The 13,380-nt window shown below is 47.3% G+C and overlaps 1 protein-coding gene across 2 annotated transcripts in view; it reads left to right on the top strand.

Moving 5' to 3' along the window:
- Lrig1 (leucine rich repeats and immunoglobulin like domains 1) overlaps positions 1–13,380 on the top strand; it is a 101,126-nt gene that overhangs the window by 79,675 nt on the left and 8,071 nt on the right. For both annotated transcript variants that reach the window (XM_034511419.2, XM_076940146.1), the window contains 5 exons: positions 698–841; positions 3,079–3,159; positions 6,522–6,593; positions 7,401–7,472; positions 9,357–9,520. In XM_034511419.2, coding sequence (XP_034367310.1) covers positions 698–841; positions 3,079–3,159; positions 6,522–6,593; positions 7,401–7,472; positions 9,357–9,520 — 533 coding nt within the window. The remainder of the gene's footprint in view (positions 1–697; positions 842–3,078; positions 3,160–6,521; positions 6,594–7,400; positions 7,473–9,356; positions 9,521–13,380) is intronic.

The following is a 13,380-nucleotide window of genomic DNA, read 5'->3' as shown; positions in this document are numbered from 1 at the left end:
TCTTAATAGGGACAGAATATGTTCACTGTCACCTTTAAAACTACATTAATCTTCAGTTAATTTTTCTTCTTTGTTACCAGTCCTGACTTACCATTTCCAACCATAGATAACTAATGTTACATAACCACCCGTGTAGTGCACACCTGCAGCAGTGCTGGGAAAGGGGTTTGGTTCTAGCAAAAGGTATGCTTTGGTGCATGATCCCTGTTGAGGGCTGCAGGAGTCCCAGCCCAGGCCTTTGATGTCAGGGTCTTCCCCTGGTGTGGCAGTCCAGGCAGTGGCTCATGGTGCCCTCTGCTGGCCGACACAGCGAGTGTAGCTGCGGCTCACTTGCTCAGTGCAGAACTCTTTCAGGTGCCGTTCAGTGTCAGTCTCCACCAAGATAGTTCCTCCATTTCCAAAACAAGACAGGCAGTGGAGGGGCTTAGAGCCCTGGGATTTGGGTTGTAAGACAGGTTTTTACAGTGCATGTAAGCAGTAGTCCTCAGCTTTGGTTTCATGGCTTGCATGATCGTCTAGTTATCAAAGTAAGTGAATGTTGACCTGATGGGCTTCTGACAGCAGGATTCCTGTGGACATGCTTCAGTATCTCGTCTCAAGGGAGGTCAGGCCAGTTGTGGCATGATTGCTGAAGACAGGGAGAATAGGGCACCCATATAGCTCAGTGGTGAGATTTGTCTTCCTCTTTCTTCCTTAGGATTCTGTCCTTCAACAACCTCACACGGCTGGATGAGGAGAGTCTAGCGGAATTGAGCAGCCTCAGTATCCTGCGCCTCAGCCACAATGCCATCAGCCACATTGCTGAAGGCGCCTTCAAGGGACTCAAGAGTCTGCGGGTCTTGTAAGGATTGTACTTATGAGGGTGACAGCATGAGGGGGTCCCCAGATGGGAGAGCAGACAGCAAAGCACTTGCTTTGTTGAGATTCTCTCTTGCTGGCTTCTAGTCAGAACTGGACTGTAAGCTGGCCTGCTACAGGAACAAGGACTAGAACTTTTAAATCATCAACCAAAAAGAACTGCTGAGCAGAAAACTCCTTTCTTTCCCACAATGGTGCCTACAGCAAGATGAGGACTCTTTAAAACTCGCTGTTATCAGTAATTCTCAGTACACTTGGCAAGACGGGGTGGGTGGGTCTGGAAAAGCATGCCTATACAGGGTATCTGCAGCAACACTCAGACAGTCCTTTGTGTCTCTTCTTCAGTCTTCTGGCTGTGACTTCTCATTCATTTTTCTTTTCGAGATGGTAGGGTAGTGGTTTTGTTTATTTGCTTTTAAAGACCAGGGTCTCTAGCTCAGGCTAGCCTCAAGCTCATATACTGAGGCTGGCTTTGAACTCGTGGCCATCTTTCTGCCTCAAGTGCTAGGATTACAAGTATGTGAGCTTCCAGGCCTGGATGTAAGTTTTGAAATTTTTTTCTGCTATTTCTGTAGATCAAACCCAGAGCCTTGTGTATGATAGGCAAGTTCTCTCCTACTGAGCCACGCCTCCAACCCTGACTTCTGTTCTTAAATCCTATGTATTGTTTTCTTTAAGTCAGTATCATGGCTACTTTCCTGCTCTTTCTCTGAAGCTCTTTAGTGGCTCTGTCATCCAAGAGAGATAGAAGTGAGGGTCCTGTGTCCTGGCTTACTTACTCTCACTAGGGAGTACTTAACAAAGAGGAAGTGAGACCGTCGTGGCCAGTTGAGGCTGCTGAGGGTGCTTTTCTGGAACTTTTTGTAGAGCTTTTCACTTGTAAATGCTAGGCAGTCTCCTAGCAGCCTTCAGCCTAAAACCCCCAGAAGGGCATACAGTCTTCCACAGATAGTGGTAGCAGCTTCCGCAGCTTCCTTCTCGGGCCTTGTCTTCTGCTGGGGAAACAAGCCTGTTGTCATGCCTGGAGGGAGGCCTCTGCACTTGCACCTGGCAGAGTGGGCTTGAGGTGTGAGTCAGTGCTGGGGAGCTAATGCCCAGCAAGCTGTTCGAGCCAAGGTCAGTCTATGAGCCCTTGCGAGGCCCAAACAGAAAGGCCAGAAACATTCAAGCTGAGCAGGCCAGAAAGAGAGGGTAAAATTGACAGGCAAGGCCCAGAGCAGGAAGACAGGCGCACAAAGCTGTAGTCTGGGTCCCTGCTGTACTCAGTCTAAAGATGACAGGGTGGGACTCGTTGAAAGGAGAGGTCCCTTCCAGCAACGTATTCTCTTTTAGCTTCATGCTGGAAAGTGAAGGTCAGTGCAAGCATTGTGTACTTTGTCCCAGCTCCACTCCCAGCTGGCAGTGACTTTCTAGCTTCTTCCCAGAGCCAAGAGCTGCGTCCCTTTCTGTTCTTGGCCATATCTGCAAGGACTCTGGAAAGGGATGTGCAGAGACCATGGCTCTGTGAAAAGCTGGAAAGAGCAAATGTGAGAGTAGGGGTCTGGCTGCCAGGGGTGCGGCTGGGCAGCATGACCTGCTCTTGGAAGCTCAGGGAGGAAGCTGAAGACTGACCTTATCCAAACAGCCTGGGGCTGAGTAGCTGGCCTCCTTTTTCCTGTCCTGGCAAGTGGGTCACAAGATTGACTCAGCACCCAGATGTGTGTTCTGGCTCAGAATCCAGTGCTCCATAAGCCTTATGAGGAGCAGGGTGCAGTCCCTAGGCTTACAAGCTAGCCTGGAGGAACATCAGGGCGGAGCTAATTCATTGCCATCCCTTTCTCCCACATGCCTGCCACAGTGTCCTGGTTGAACCCCGAGAGAGAGGACTGTGGTTAATACAAGAGTAGACAGGAATTATTAGGAATCTTTTGGGCTAGAGGTCTACTTCGGAGAGGTGTGTACAAACCTGGCTTCTTCTGGTGCTGTCCCTACTGTTTCCCTCCCTGAAGCCAGCCAGATTGGTTGGTGGGTATGCTTGGCTTTGTTGGAAGCAACAGAAGCAAGGTCACACTGCATAGTATACAAAGAGAAAAAAGGGTGTTCTCAGGGCCATACTTGTCATGGCAATACATGATGCTGGGCCCTAGTGAAAGCCTGGGTGTGGGGCTGGCCTCCCTTCATGGTGAAGAACAAGCTAGAGCCCAAGATACAGGGTGAACTTGCCTTCTGTTTTCTTCTTAGGGACCTGGACCATAATGAGATCTCAGGTACAATCGAAGATACCAGTGGTGCCTTTATGGGGCTCGACAACCTCAGCAAACTGTGAGTATTTCAGACTGTGAGTGTGCAGTTCTGCAAGCTCTGGGATGCAGGGGATGCCACTCTTCAGCTCCCTGAGTCTCTTTGTCGTGGGCCCACAGCAAGCCTTCCGGCTATGTGCAAAGGGAGAGGCTGAGGATCAGAGTGAGGGATCCACAGTTGCTCACAGGCCACTTTCACACTCTTCATGCTGTCACTGTGTGGTGGTCATTAGGCCTGCTGGGCTTGGTCCTGTTCACAGCACATCTAAAAACACCTATATGTTTTGTCCTCTGCACAGAGGGGTGTTGCTGCCTTCCTCGGTTTCTAGAGATGTGTGAAATATCTTTCAGTAACTTGACAGTTCTGAGGCTCTTGTCAGTCTTTTTGTTGTTAATTATAATCTCACATGGAAGCAGCCATCACCAAGAGTAATAGCTACTTCGAATTCAGTTTGGAGAGTCTTTGTCCTGCCCTCCTAGAATTTGCCCATTGCTGTGGTATGCATGTATCTGTGTGCAGGCTCCATTGTGCAACCTTGAGAGACAGTGAAGGGACTCAGCCCAGGACCTGACAGGTGGCAGGCTCAGATTTTCACACCTGGATATGGAAACTGGTTTACTTGTTCCCTTGCCTAAGTTGCAGAATGTTCTGCAGTTCTGTTGCTGGGGGCCTGCCCATGGCCAGCTTGTGAGGGAGGGGCATTTCTGGACCTCATAGAAGGGCTTAATGAGAACCTCCAGTGACTGTGTGCAGCAGTGACTGTGGTGCAGCAGTGCAGCACCACAACCCCTCTCCCAACTCCCCACCCCTGTCCACCTCTGACCCTGAGCAGGAGGGGAAGAGAGTGTTCTGCAGAGGGCACACATAAAGGGAGATATGTAGAGTATGGAGAAGTGGGACCTGGGCTTCCTGCCCGGATGGGCACTCTACATTGTGAGAAAGGCTTGTCCATGCCAGGCTCCCTCAGGACATGAGTCAGGCCTACTGTGACACATCCCCACTCTATACATGCCATGGTGCCTTGTGGTTGCTTTAGGGAGCACTGAAATGGCTTTTGGGAACCTTTGGCTGGGCTGGCCAGATGTGAAAGAGGGTTTAAGAAGTGACATCTGAGATCACTGCCTGATCCGAGTCCTTAGCAGGGAGGTCAGGCTAGCCACTGCTTCCCTGGAGCACCCTTCCAGTCTAGGGAGCCAGCAGCATCTGTAAGCTTGAGTGCTCCACCCCACAGCACCCCCAGATGTGTGCTGAGAGGAGGTCAGGGCCAGTTTGAGCCTATCAGCGGAATGATTGGCACTGTGTAATTGAGAATTTGAGAATTTGTTTTATTGCTGTTGTCACCATTAGAAATAACAGCCTGCCCTCACTGTAAACGAGGTCAGCGTGACTAATATTTAATGGGTGAAATAAGGCACAGCTTTTCCTAGATCTAGTTTATGGGAGATTTCACTAAACAGCTCAGTTTGTTTTTACTAGGTCCTGGAGCACATGGTGCCCTGCTTGTGGGATCTGAGTAAGTGCAGGAGCTGGCAGATGCAGACACACTGGGGTTCAGTGCCCCAGGAGCTGTTATTTGCTGCTAGTTTTGTGGCTAAGGAGCCAAAGTGAACATGGCCACTGGGCTTCTGGCATTTGGTTTATTTAAAGTAAGAATTCCAGATTGTGAGTTGTGGAAGTGCTTTCAGGATGAGACTGTTTTCTTGTCCACCCAGATTGCCTGTGTATGAGAGAGAGAGAGGATAGGGGGTCATTGCCCCATTTTTCCCTCCACCCTACAAAGTCTGGAAACAGTAGGTTTTTTTGTCTAAAGGCTGAACTGACTGCAGGGGCCCCTGGGGCAGGAATCTATAATGAAACAGGACTTAGGAAGCTTCAGGCTGTGCTCTGGCGGTGCCCTTGGGAGCAGGTGTAACTGGCACTTCTGTGTTCCTTGCATTGTAGGAGGCTGTTCTGAGATGTGGGACAGTGCTCCTGTAGGCCAGCCTGTTTCTGCCCTGTTTTCCTTCAGAGCCTTGACAGTCTGAAGCTCAGGCCACATGGTGGGTGATGGCTAGGCCATGGTGCAGCTTTGGGTCTGCAGGCATCACTTCCATTAGTTTTCACAAGCAGGCTGGTACTTGTCTTCTTCCCTTGTGGGTCTCAGTCTGACACAGGTGGAAGATAGCTTCTAGTGCAGATCTTAGCCCTGGTTCTTGCCAGGATGCTCAACAAGAAATTCTTCTCTCTTGGGAGGAGGTGAGCCAGACTAGCTTTGTTCAGAAGCTTCCTCTGTACAGTTGTACACTGCTGCCTGGACTTGCTGATTCTGACACTTCCCAGGCATCCAGCCTATGTAACATGCCTGTTAGAAAACCCTGGAAGACATTAACATTGAAGGGCAGAGCCAATGACAGCATCACTTTCGGTTGTCCTGAGCAGATACATTCTTGTGTTAAGTCAGCTTATACTTTTGATGCACCTTATCAGAGTCCTCAATAACAAAGGAAGGAACTTTGCATCTAGTTGTCTGCCACACTCTAGGGTCTCCCGTGGGTGGGTGCTCTGAGCTCCATACCCAGTAAAAGGAACTCTTGCCTGAGAGTATCTCGACTGAATACTTACTGCTAAGGCCAAAAGGGCAAAAGTCTTATGCAGTGCTTGAAAGCCTAAGGGTATAGACTTAAGTTCCCTGAAAATGTGACTATGATACTCCATATTATACCTTGTATTTAATGAACTTCTGGTCTAGTACAAATAATTTCTGGGCTCTTGCTCAAGAAGCCACAGTGCAGGGCCTCTTCTGCAGGCTCTGAGAGTAAAGGTAAATATCACGACAGTTGCCTCCCAGCCACTACAGCTCATGGCAGATGCAAAGAGCTATGGGGCTATCTTGATGGATGATGGATGCCCTTTTCCTGTTCTCTTCTGGTTAGTTCGGACCCTTTATGCCCACAGTGCAGTGCATAGAAGTGGATGGCAGATCTTGGTCCCAGTTTATACTGCCTTCTGACCCTGCTCCTTTTCACTAAAACAGTAACCAGCCTATTCTTCCTGCAAGTCCACTACCTAACAAACTCCCTACCCCCTTGGGTGGTCCCAGGACAGCATGGCCTCGCCATGGTGATTTCCGCTTGATGACACTACAGCAGTCTCTTGAGACTGGGTGGAACATGCAATTTCATCCTGTCATCACCATGAAATGTAATAGAGCTAGAGGTTTTTCATTTCAGGGTGGGGACGGCCTGTGCACTCCAGCCCTGTAATTCCCTTACAGGTCCGCATTGCACCTGCCTCTTTTAGACACTTTGTAGGCAGCACTGCCCTGACTGTGTGCTTTCTTTTTCTATTGCTTCTCGGTCCCTTTCTATCTACCTACCCTGGGCCTGGATGTTTGGAAACTACAGAACTCTGTTTGGAAACAAGATCAAATCTGTGGCTAAGAGAGCATTCTCGGGGCTGGAAAGCCTGGAACACCTGTAAGTATCCTGCCAGACCCTGCCCGCCACACAGGCCTGCTAAACATGGCTGCTGGGGAAGTCTGCTAGCAGTTTAATCACTTCTTTGTAAACTGAGAAACAGGTTGTTTGGAAACACCATCTGCTTCCTTCTCATTATAAGTCAGCTTCAACTCTGGCCTTTCTTTTGCCTATGCCAGGAACACTCACAGAGCATATAGTCTGCTGCTATGCTCCCAATTAATGCAATTGGTATGTGAACAAACACCTCCCTCCCACCTGTTAGGCTATATTACCATGCATCAGACTCCTTCAAGGGTCCCTGAGCTCCTGCCACTTTCATAAGGATACTTTATTCTAACAAAGCCAAGCAACACCCCTCCCCCCTTAACAGCTCCCTATTCCTAGTGTATGCTGGGAGCTTTTCTACTGGGGTGCTTGCCTATGGGACCTTGGAACTAATTAGGGACCACTAGTCCTGAGATGTTTATATTGCAGCTGGGAGTGGATGCTTCCAGGACCTGGCTCTTAGTTTTATTCTTTGAATCAAGGTAAGCCTTTATTTTGCTGGGTAAATTTATTCCCAGCTTTCTACCTAACTTGAAGGCTGCTCTTATGGTTGGCTTGGTCCCAAGTCATTCTGTGTGCTTGCATCAACAGTAGAACTGAGAGCCTCTCCCAATGGATCTGGCACATGGGGTATGACTAGCACCTGTGGGTCATCTGTGAACCAGGGCTGGCCTGAAAAATCCCCGAGTGTCCTCACTTGGCCACACACTTGACAAACGTCCACGATTCCTATGTACAAATTATTGTGTTCTGTTTCAGGAACCTTGGAGAGAATGCAATCAGGTCTGTTCAGTTTGATGCCTTTGCAAAGATGAAGAATCTTAAAGAGCTGTGAGTACCTGGGAACCCAGGGCCTTATTGGTATGAGTGGAGACTTGAGAATAAGCAAGACCTGTAACTGCATTGTGTTCTCTTTCTATAATAGCTGTGTTTATAGGTCAGATATGAGTTATCCTTAAAAGCAAAAAAAAAAAAAAAAAAAAGCCTGATGGGACTTAGCTCTGGATGGGGGTGGCAAATTCTTTCTGAAATGCTGACATAGTAAACATTTTGGACTTTTTGGGTCACAGGGGCTGGGTCATAACTACTCAAATGTGTTAATAAAGCAGACAGCAGCGATATTACATAGACAAATGGGTACAGCTGTGTGCTGCTAAATCCACACCAACAGAAACAGACAGTGGGCCTGCAGGCTGGAGTCTTCTGCTCTGTACCATTCTCTAATATAAAATGGGTCATCACCTTTTTAAGGATACCAGTTTTGATCTTCTAGGTTTATTTTGTATTTGAGAGGGGTTTTCTGAAGGCGTTTTTTGAGTGGCACGGTATCTGTGGCCTGATTCTGGAGGCTCAGCCTGGGTCTCTTGCCTGGCCTCCCTTTAACTGCTGTATGTTTTCAAACCATGACTGGTCCTAGGCTCAGTCTTCTGATGGGAGGAAGAGGTTCACTTGCATCATCTTCTCTATTGGATCACACAGGTTATTCTACACACTTAGTTTTTGGGTAAATTTCCACAAACAATGATTAGAAACACACTTTGAGTTAGAATCATGAAAATGCACCACGTAAGCCAGTGAAGCACTGGGGTGGTTGGAGGCGTGAGCCATGGAAAACACTGGGGTGGTTGGAGGCACGAGCCACGCAAGAGCCACTGCCTGTTAGTAGTGGCAGAGAGGAGTGTGCCGTCACGAAGGAAGGACTGGAATTTACAGAGCCTAGGTGACTCACGGTCCCACCATCCAGCCGGCCTGGCCTTTGCATCTAACTATGGAGTCCCATGGTTGGCCAGGAACTAGTGTTCTCGCTGCTGGCTGGCTCCAGTTGTTCATTCCCTGTCTTCTTTGCACCTTGTACTCATCACTTAAGAAAACCTTCCCATTTCTGGTTCTCATGGTTTTGCGATGTTTAGCCTGACTTCTTTCTCAGTGCTAAAGACCTTAGTGCTAAGGACTTGAGCGCTAAACCCAGTATATACACTGAGTGTGGTGCAAAGCCTGGTTCTTTGTACATACGTCTGATCAAAGGTTGAGGTGTGATTTATTTCTCCCAGTTTGTTCCTATGGCGAAAATTTAAATATAACCCTGTCATGGCTCCCGGCAATGCCCTGGCCTTGTTCTCTAGGCCTTTTCCTGTCTGTTGTGCTCTGTCACACACAAGTGCCCTTTTGATGAGGAGGTGAGGGAGTAGACCTGACGAGAGTTCCTTCTGGCCCATCATATGACCGACGGGCCAGCCCACCACCACACCGCACTCATGGCTGTGACACTTGCCTCCTTGTGTGGTGTATGAACTGGTCAGTCTCTTGTGGGTAGTGTGGATTGCCTTCTGCACCACAGTAGCTCCTCAGCAGGACAGCCCTCAGACAGCTCTCAGTTGACTACTACCAGCCCATCAAATGAAAGTATAATGCCTCCTATGGTGCTGCTTTCATAGAGGGACCAGCATCCCCGTTTTCACATTTTGACATAAATTAGTCTTTGGAAACCTATTTCCTAAAGAGAGGCTGCAGGTGGGGTGATGAGAAGGGAGGAGGGGGTGACTGTGTTGTCAGCATGGGTTAGTTTGACATGTAGCATCTTGGGCTCTGCATCAGAAGCCACACTCTATTCAAATCTGTAGGGAGGGTGCATGAGCTGTTCCTGGTCACTGGAGAAAAGCATCCTCTTGGAACTTGATGTCCTGCCTTCTAAGCCACCTCTTACTTCTCTTTCAGTTACATCAGCAGTGAGAGCTTCCTGTGTGACTGCCAGCTCAAGTGGCTGCCCCCATGGCTAGTGAGTAGGATGCTACAGGCCTTTGTGACAGCCACCTGTGCCCATCCAGAGTCACTGAAGGGCCAGAGCATTTTCTCAGTGCTGCCGGACAGTTTTGTGTGTGGTAAGATCATCCTTGAGGTTTTTGTTTTTGTTTTTGATGAAGGGCAAGGAGGCCAGGAAGAACTTCTCATCATGAGACTCATCCCTGTGACCCTAGTTAATGGTTACAGATCAGCTGCTGGGTGCAATTTACTTCCCACAGAAACCACACATATTTACTGTACAGTGCCTCATTCTGTGGTTCTTAGAGTACACGTATTTAATTAGAAGGGAGTAGGTTTAGCTACAAATCTAAATAGTTGGTTACAGTGAGATAGTTCTGATCTTTTCAGAAGGATCTTGGGGCCCAGGTTTGGCTGTGAATGAGTACATGAGGGCGGGGTTTCAATGTGTGCTTCTTTCCAGCTCTAAGAATGAGAGGTTAAATACAGGAAGAACGGGTCTCAGGAGAACAGCCACTGTAGTAAAAATAATTCCTTGATGTTGACTTGCACTCTTGCTATTTGTCCAAACCACTGAAATGTACACTGGTCAGAGTCTTTTTCCTCCACATTGTTGGAACATAGATTTATTTATCTTTTCGACCAGGGGTGGTCAGGACCCAAGTTAGTTACAAAGAGCACAGAGAACACCGAACAGTTGAAATACACACAGGGCAGCTCTGACAGGACTAACATAGCCTCATAGCCAAGGGGATGGGATCCAAGACTGAGAAGACTGTAGAGATGTGTCGGGGTTGCTCTGAGCAACAGTGGGATGCACTGTCAGTGGTCCCGCTGGCCTCAGTGAGCTTCAGGAGTTCTTCCTGAACAATGCTAGTCACTACGTCTAGCAGCCTAGTGGCCCGAGCTACTTGTCCAACCTTTTTCTTTTGAATTATGCCTGCTAGCTGTGAGACAAGTCTCCTCTACCTCCCACACATCAGTTCCCAAAGCAGGCTTGCTGACTCTCGTGCACCGGCTCCCTGTGGAATCAGGGTTGTGCAGACAGCACCCTAGTCACAGAAGAGCAGGCCACACTTTTGCAGCCAGTGCTAATTGACTCCACAGTCATTAACTTGTCTGGGCTTTCTGAAGTTAAGTAGTCTGTGGCTTCCTCCCTCTGTCAGGTGGAGGGCTGTCTTCTGGTTATGTGAACCCTGATCCCTAGTTGGTGACTGTGCCACATTGGGCACTGCAGCAATCCCCTCAGAAATACCCACTATTCATGAGAATCCTCGGTAGGAAATCAGGTTCAAACTCTGCTCCATGTCTTCCACATGTTTCTAAGAAACAGACACGGCCACCTTACACATCCTAGGAAATTAGCATGAAGCTAGGTGAGGACCAGAACATGAGATGGAAAGGTCCAGCCCTTTTGCGCTTTACAGGGAGTGTTGCTGGGTAGACAGATGAGCTCCTGGGCCCAACGCTGCCAAGGGAATGGGAGCAGCCCTGACCAGGTGCTGAAGACTGTTTCTCATAACAGCCCAAGCTGGAGCAGTCCAGACACCCATGCATAGATAGTAGGCAGGTAGCTATGCCACGGGACATCAGATCAGTCAGTCTGTCTGTCTCACAGCATGGATGAATTTTGACAGTGATCAGCCAAGTGAAAGAAGTCTCATGAAATGTGTAGACTAAGAGGTCGGAAATCTATGTCACCAGTTCTGTTGGACTGCTGAGCAGCACAGATAGAGGGAGAGCTAAACAGGACATCCTTCTCTGTTTGAGATGATAAAAATATTTAATATTAATTGTGCTGGTGATTACCAACTATTTGTGAATATACTAAAAAGAAGCACTGCATTGTATACTTTACACAGGTGACTTTAGCTGAATAAAGTTATTTTTAAGAGGAAATATAATTTATATGCTATACAAGTTTTCCTTCTTGAACCTTACCCCCATGCTATTAAGCTGCCTCTGCTCCAAGTCCTAACTCTCTATTCCCAGATCCTTGGAAGGTAACAGTGCAATTGTTATCTTGGATCTATTTGTTCTAGATAGTTGACATAAACAGGACTGTACAGGAGGATAGCCTGCTTCTCCTGGCAAGTTATAACAGAGTCCTCGGGTCTTTCTTGATGATGCTGGGGTTTTATGTATGTTTTCTTGGGTTTATAGCTAGAATAGAATTACTGAATCTATCAACTGTTCAAGGACTTGCTGAACTGTTTTCCCAAAGTGCTTCGTAAGTCTACACACCCACTGACAGTGTATGGGGGGATTCTGATTTCCATGGTGACATTTGTTTTCACTGCGGCTTAGCTGCAGTAGAGGTGAACTGCCATGTACTTACTGGATGAATGCATCTCTTTTGGAAAACTAGCCATTTAAACAATTTGTCCACATCTGGTTTGTCTGCTCTTTAGCTGTAAACACCTTTTAATATTCTAGATATTAGACTGAAGTCATGTATACAGTTTTCCAATATGTCCTCCTACTTTGTAATCTTTACCGTGACAGCTGAAGTGCAGAAGTCTCACCATTTACCAGAGGCTGAGCTCTTCCACTCTGTCGGCTGTGCTGCCAGTGTCAGTTTTAAGAAGTAGAGCCTCATGCATCACTCCTGTGCTTCTTCAAGGAATTTCAGGACTCCAGAGGCTCTGTAGATGTTCCCTGTCAAAATTGTTTTGACTATTCCATATGGTGCCCTTAGTTCTTTGACATTTTATAGTAAGATACAAAAGTCCAGGATCTAGGATCCAGACAGTTTCTACTGACTGCTGTTTTCGTGTCTGTTTCCTACTTTTGTTGTTGAAAAGCCGGCGTTTGGTTCTCTTGTCCTTTCTCTATGTCAGTTTCTCTACTAGAGGAAACTAGAATTTTGACGCTGTGCTGACTGAGATGAACCTGGAGTGCACTGCCATCCTGACTGCTCTGTTGTCCTGACCATAAACACGGGCTTCTCGTTTCCTAGCTCCCCATTTACTTAGTATTCTTGTTGTTTTGTTCTGTCTTATACTTATTGCTTGTAGTGCAGAAATGTTACTCTTACATAGAAATAGAGATGCAGTTGAATGTGACAGAAACTAAAGTGCCATGTATGGACATGCTACTCAGATTTGTATAATGGTTTGTATCCCACAACTGTGTTGATATATTCTGGGGTTTTGCTGCTGTTGCTGGTTGTGGGGTTTTGTTTTTGTAGAATTTTCTTTTGTATGCATGTGTGTGGAGGGCAGAGGTCAATCTCGGACGGCATCTTTAGGACCTTACTAGCTTGTGTTTTGAGGCAGGTCTCTCACTGGGAACTGGGGCTTACCAGTTGTGCTAGGCTGACTGGCCTGTGTTGACCTTTATACCTGCCTGTTTAATTTCCTTTACAGTGTTTGGGTTTGTTTTGTTTGGCTTTGGTGTACACATTTAGTCTGAAAGGCTCCCCTTGAATACATGCAGTGTAGGTCTGGAAGCAAGAAATTCTCCTACTGCAGAATGCCTTTAAAAAAAAAATCTGGAAATCTTTAAATTGCTTTCTCAATTTTTTTTCTGGATAAGAGGTCTTTAGTTGATGATTTCTGCGTAAGGCCTTTTAGATATGCATATCTTTTGTCTTCTAGCCTCCCTGTTTTTTGATGAGAAGTCACCTGTTGCATTTTAGAGGATCTAATAAGTTGACCCTGAACTGCTTTGGCATTTGTTAGGCTGACCATGGTTCACCTGAATGTAGCTTTCCAGTTTACTGTCTTTGTAGTTCACTGAACTTGGGATGCACCTTTTTCATCAGATTTTGTATGCTGGGTCCCGTTTCTCTGAAAACTGACTTCCTTCTTTGTCATGGTGGGCTCTGCTTATCTGTGTATTGCTGTCTCTTGATGCCGTGGCACAGCCTCTTGATGCCATGGCACAGCCTTTGCCTTCGATTCCGTTGTCTCCTCCCCCTCCTCTTTCCTTTCTCCCTTCCCTCCTTCTCCTCTTCCTTCCCTTTCTTCTGTTTCTT

The sequence above is a fragment of the Arvicanthis niloticus genome, chromosome 9 (genome assembly GCF_011762505.2).
Source record: "Arvicanthis niloticus isolate mArvNil1 chromosome 9, mArvNil1.pat.X, whole genome shotgun sequence".
NCBI lineage: Eukaryota > Metazoa > Chordata > Mammalia > Rodentia > Muridae > Arvicanthis > Arvicanthis niloticus.
The sequence above is the reverse complement of the archived record's forward strand: the minus strand, read 5'-3'. Positions and strand labels throughout refer to the sequence as shown.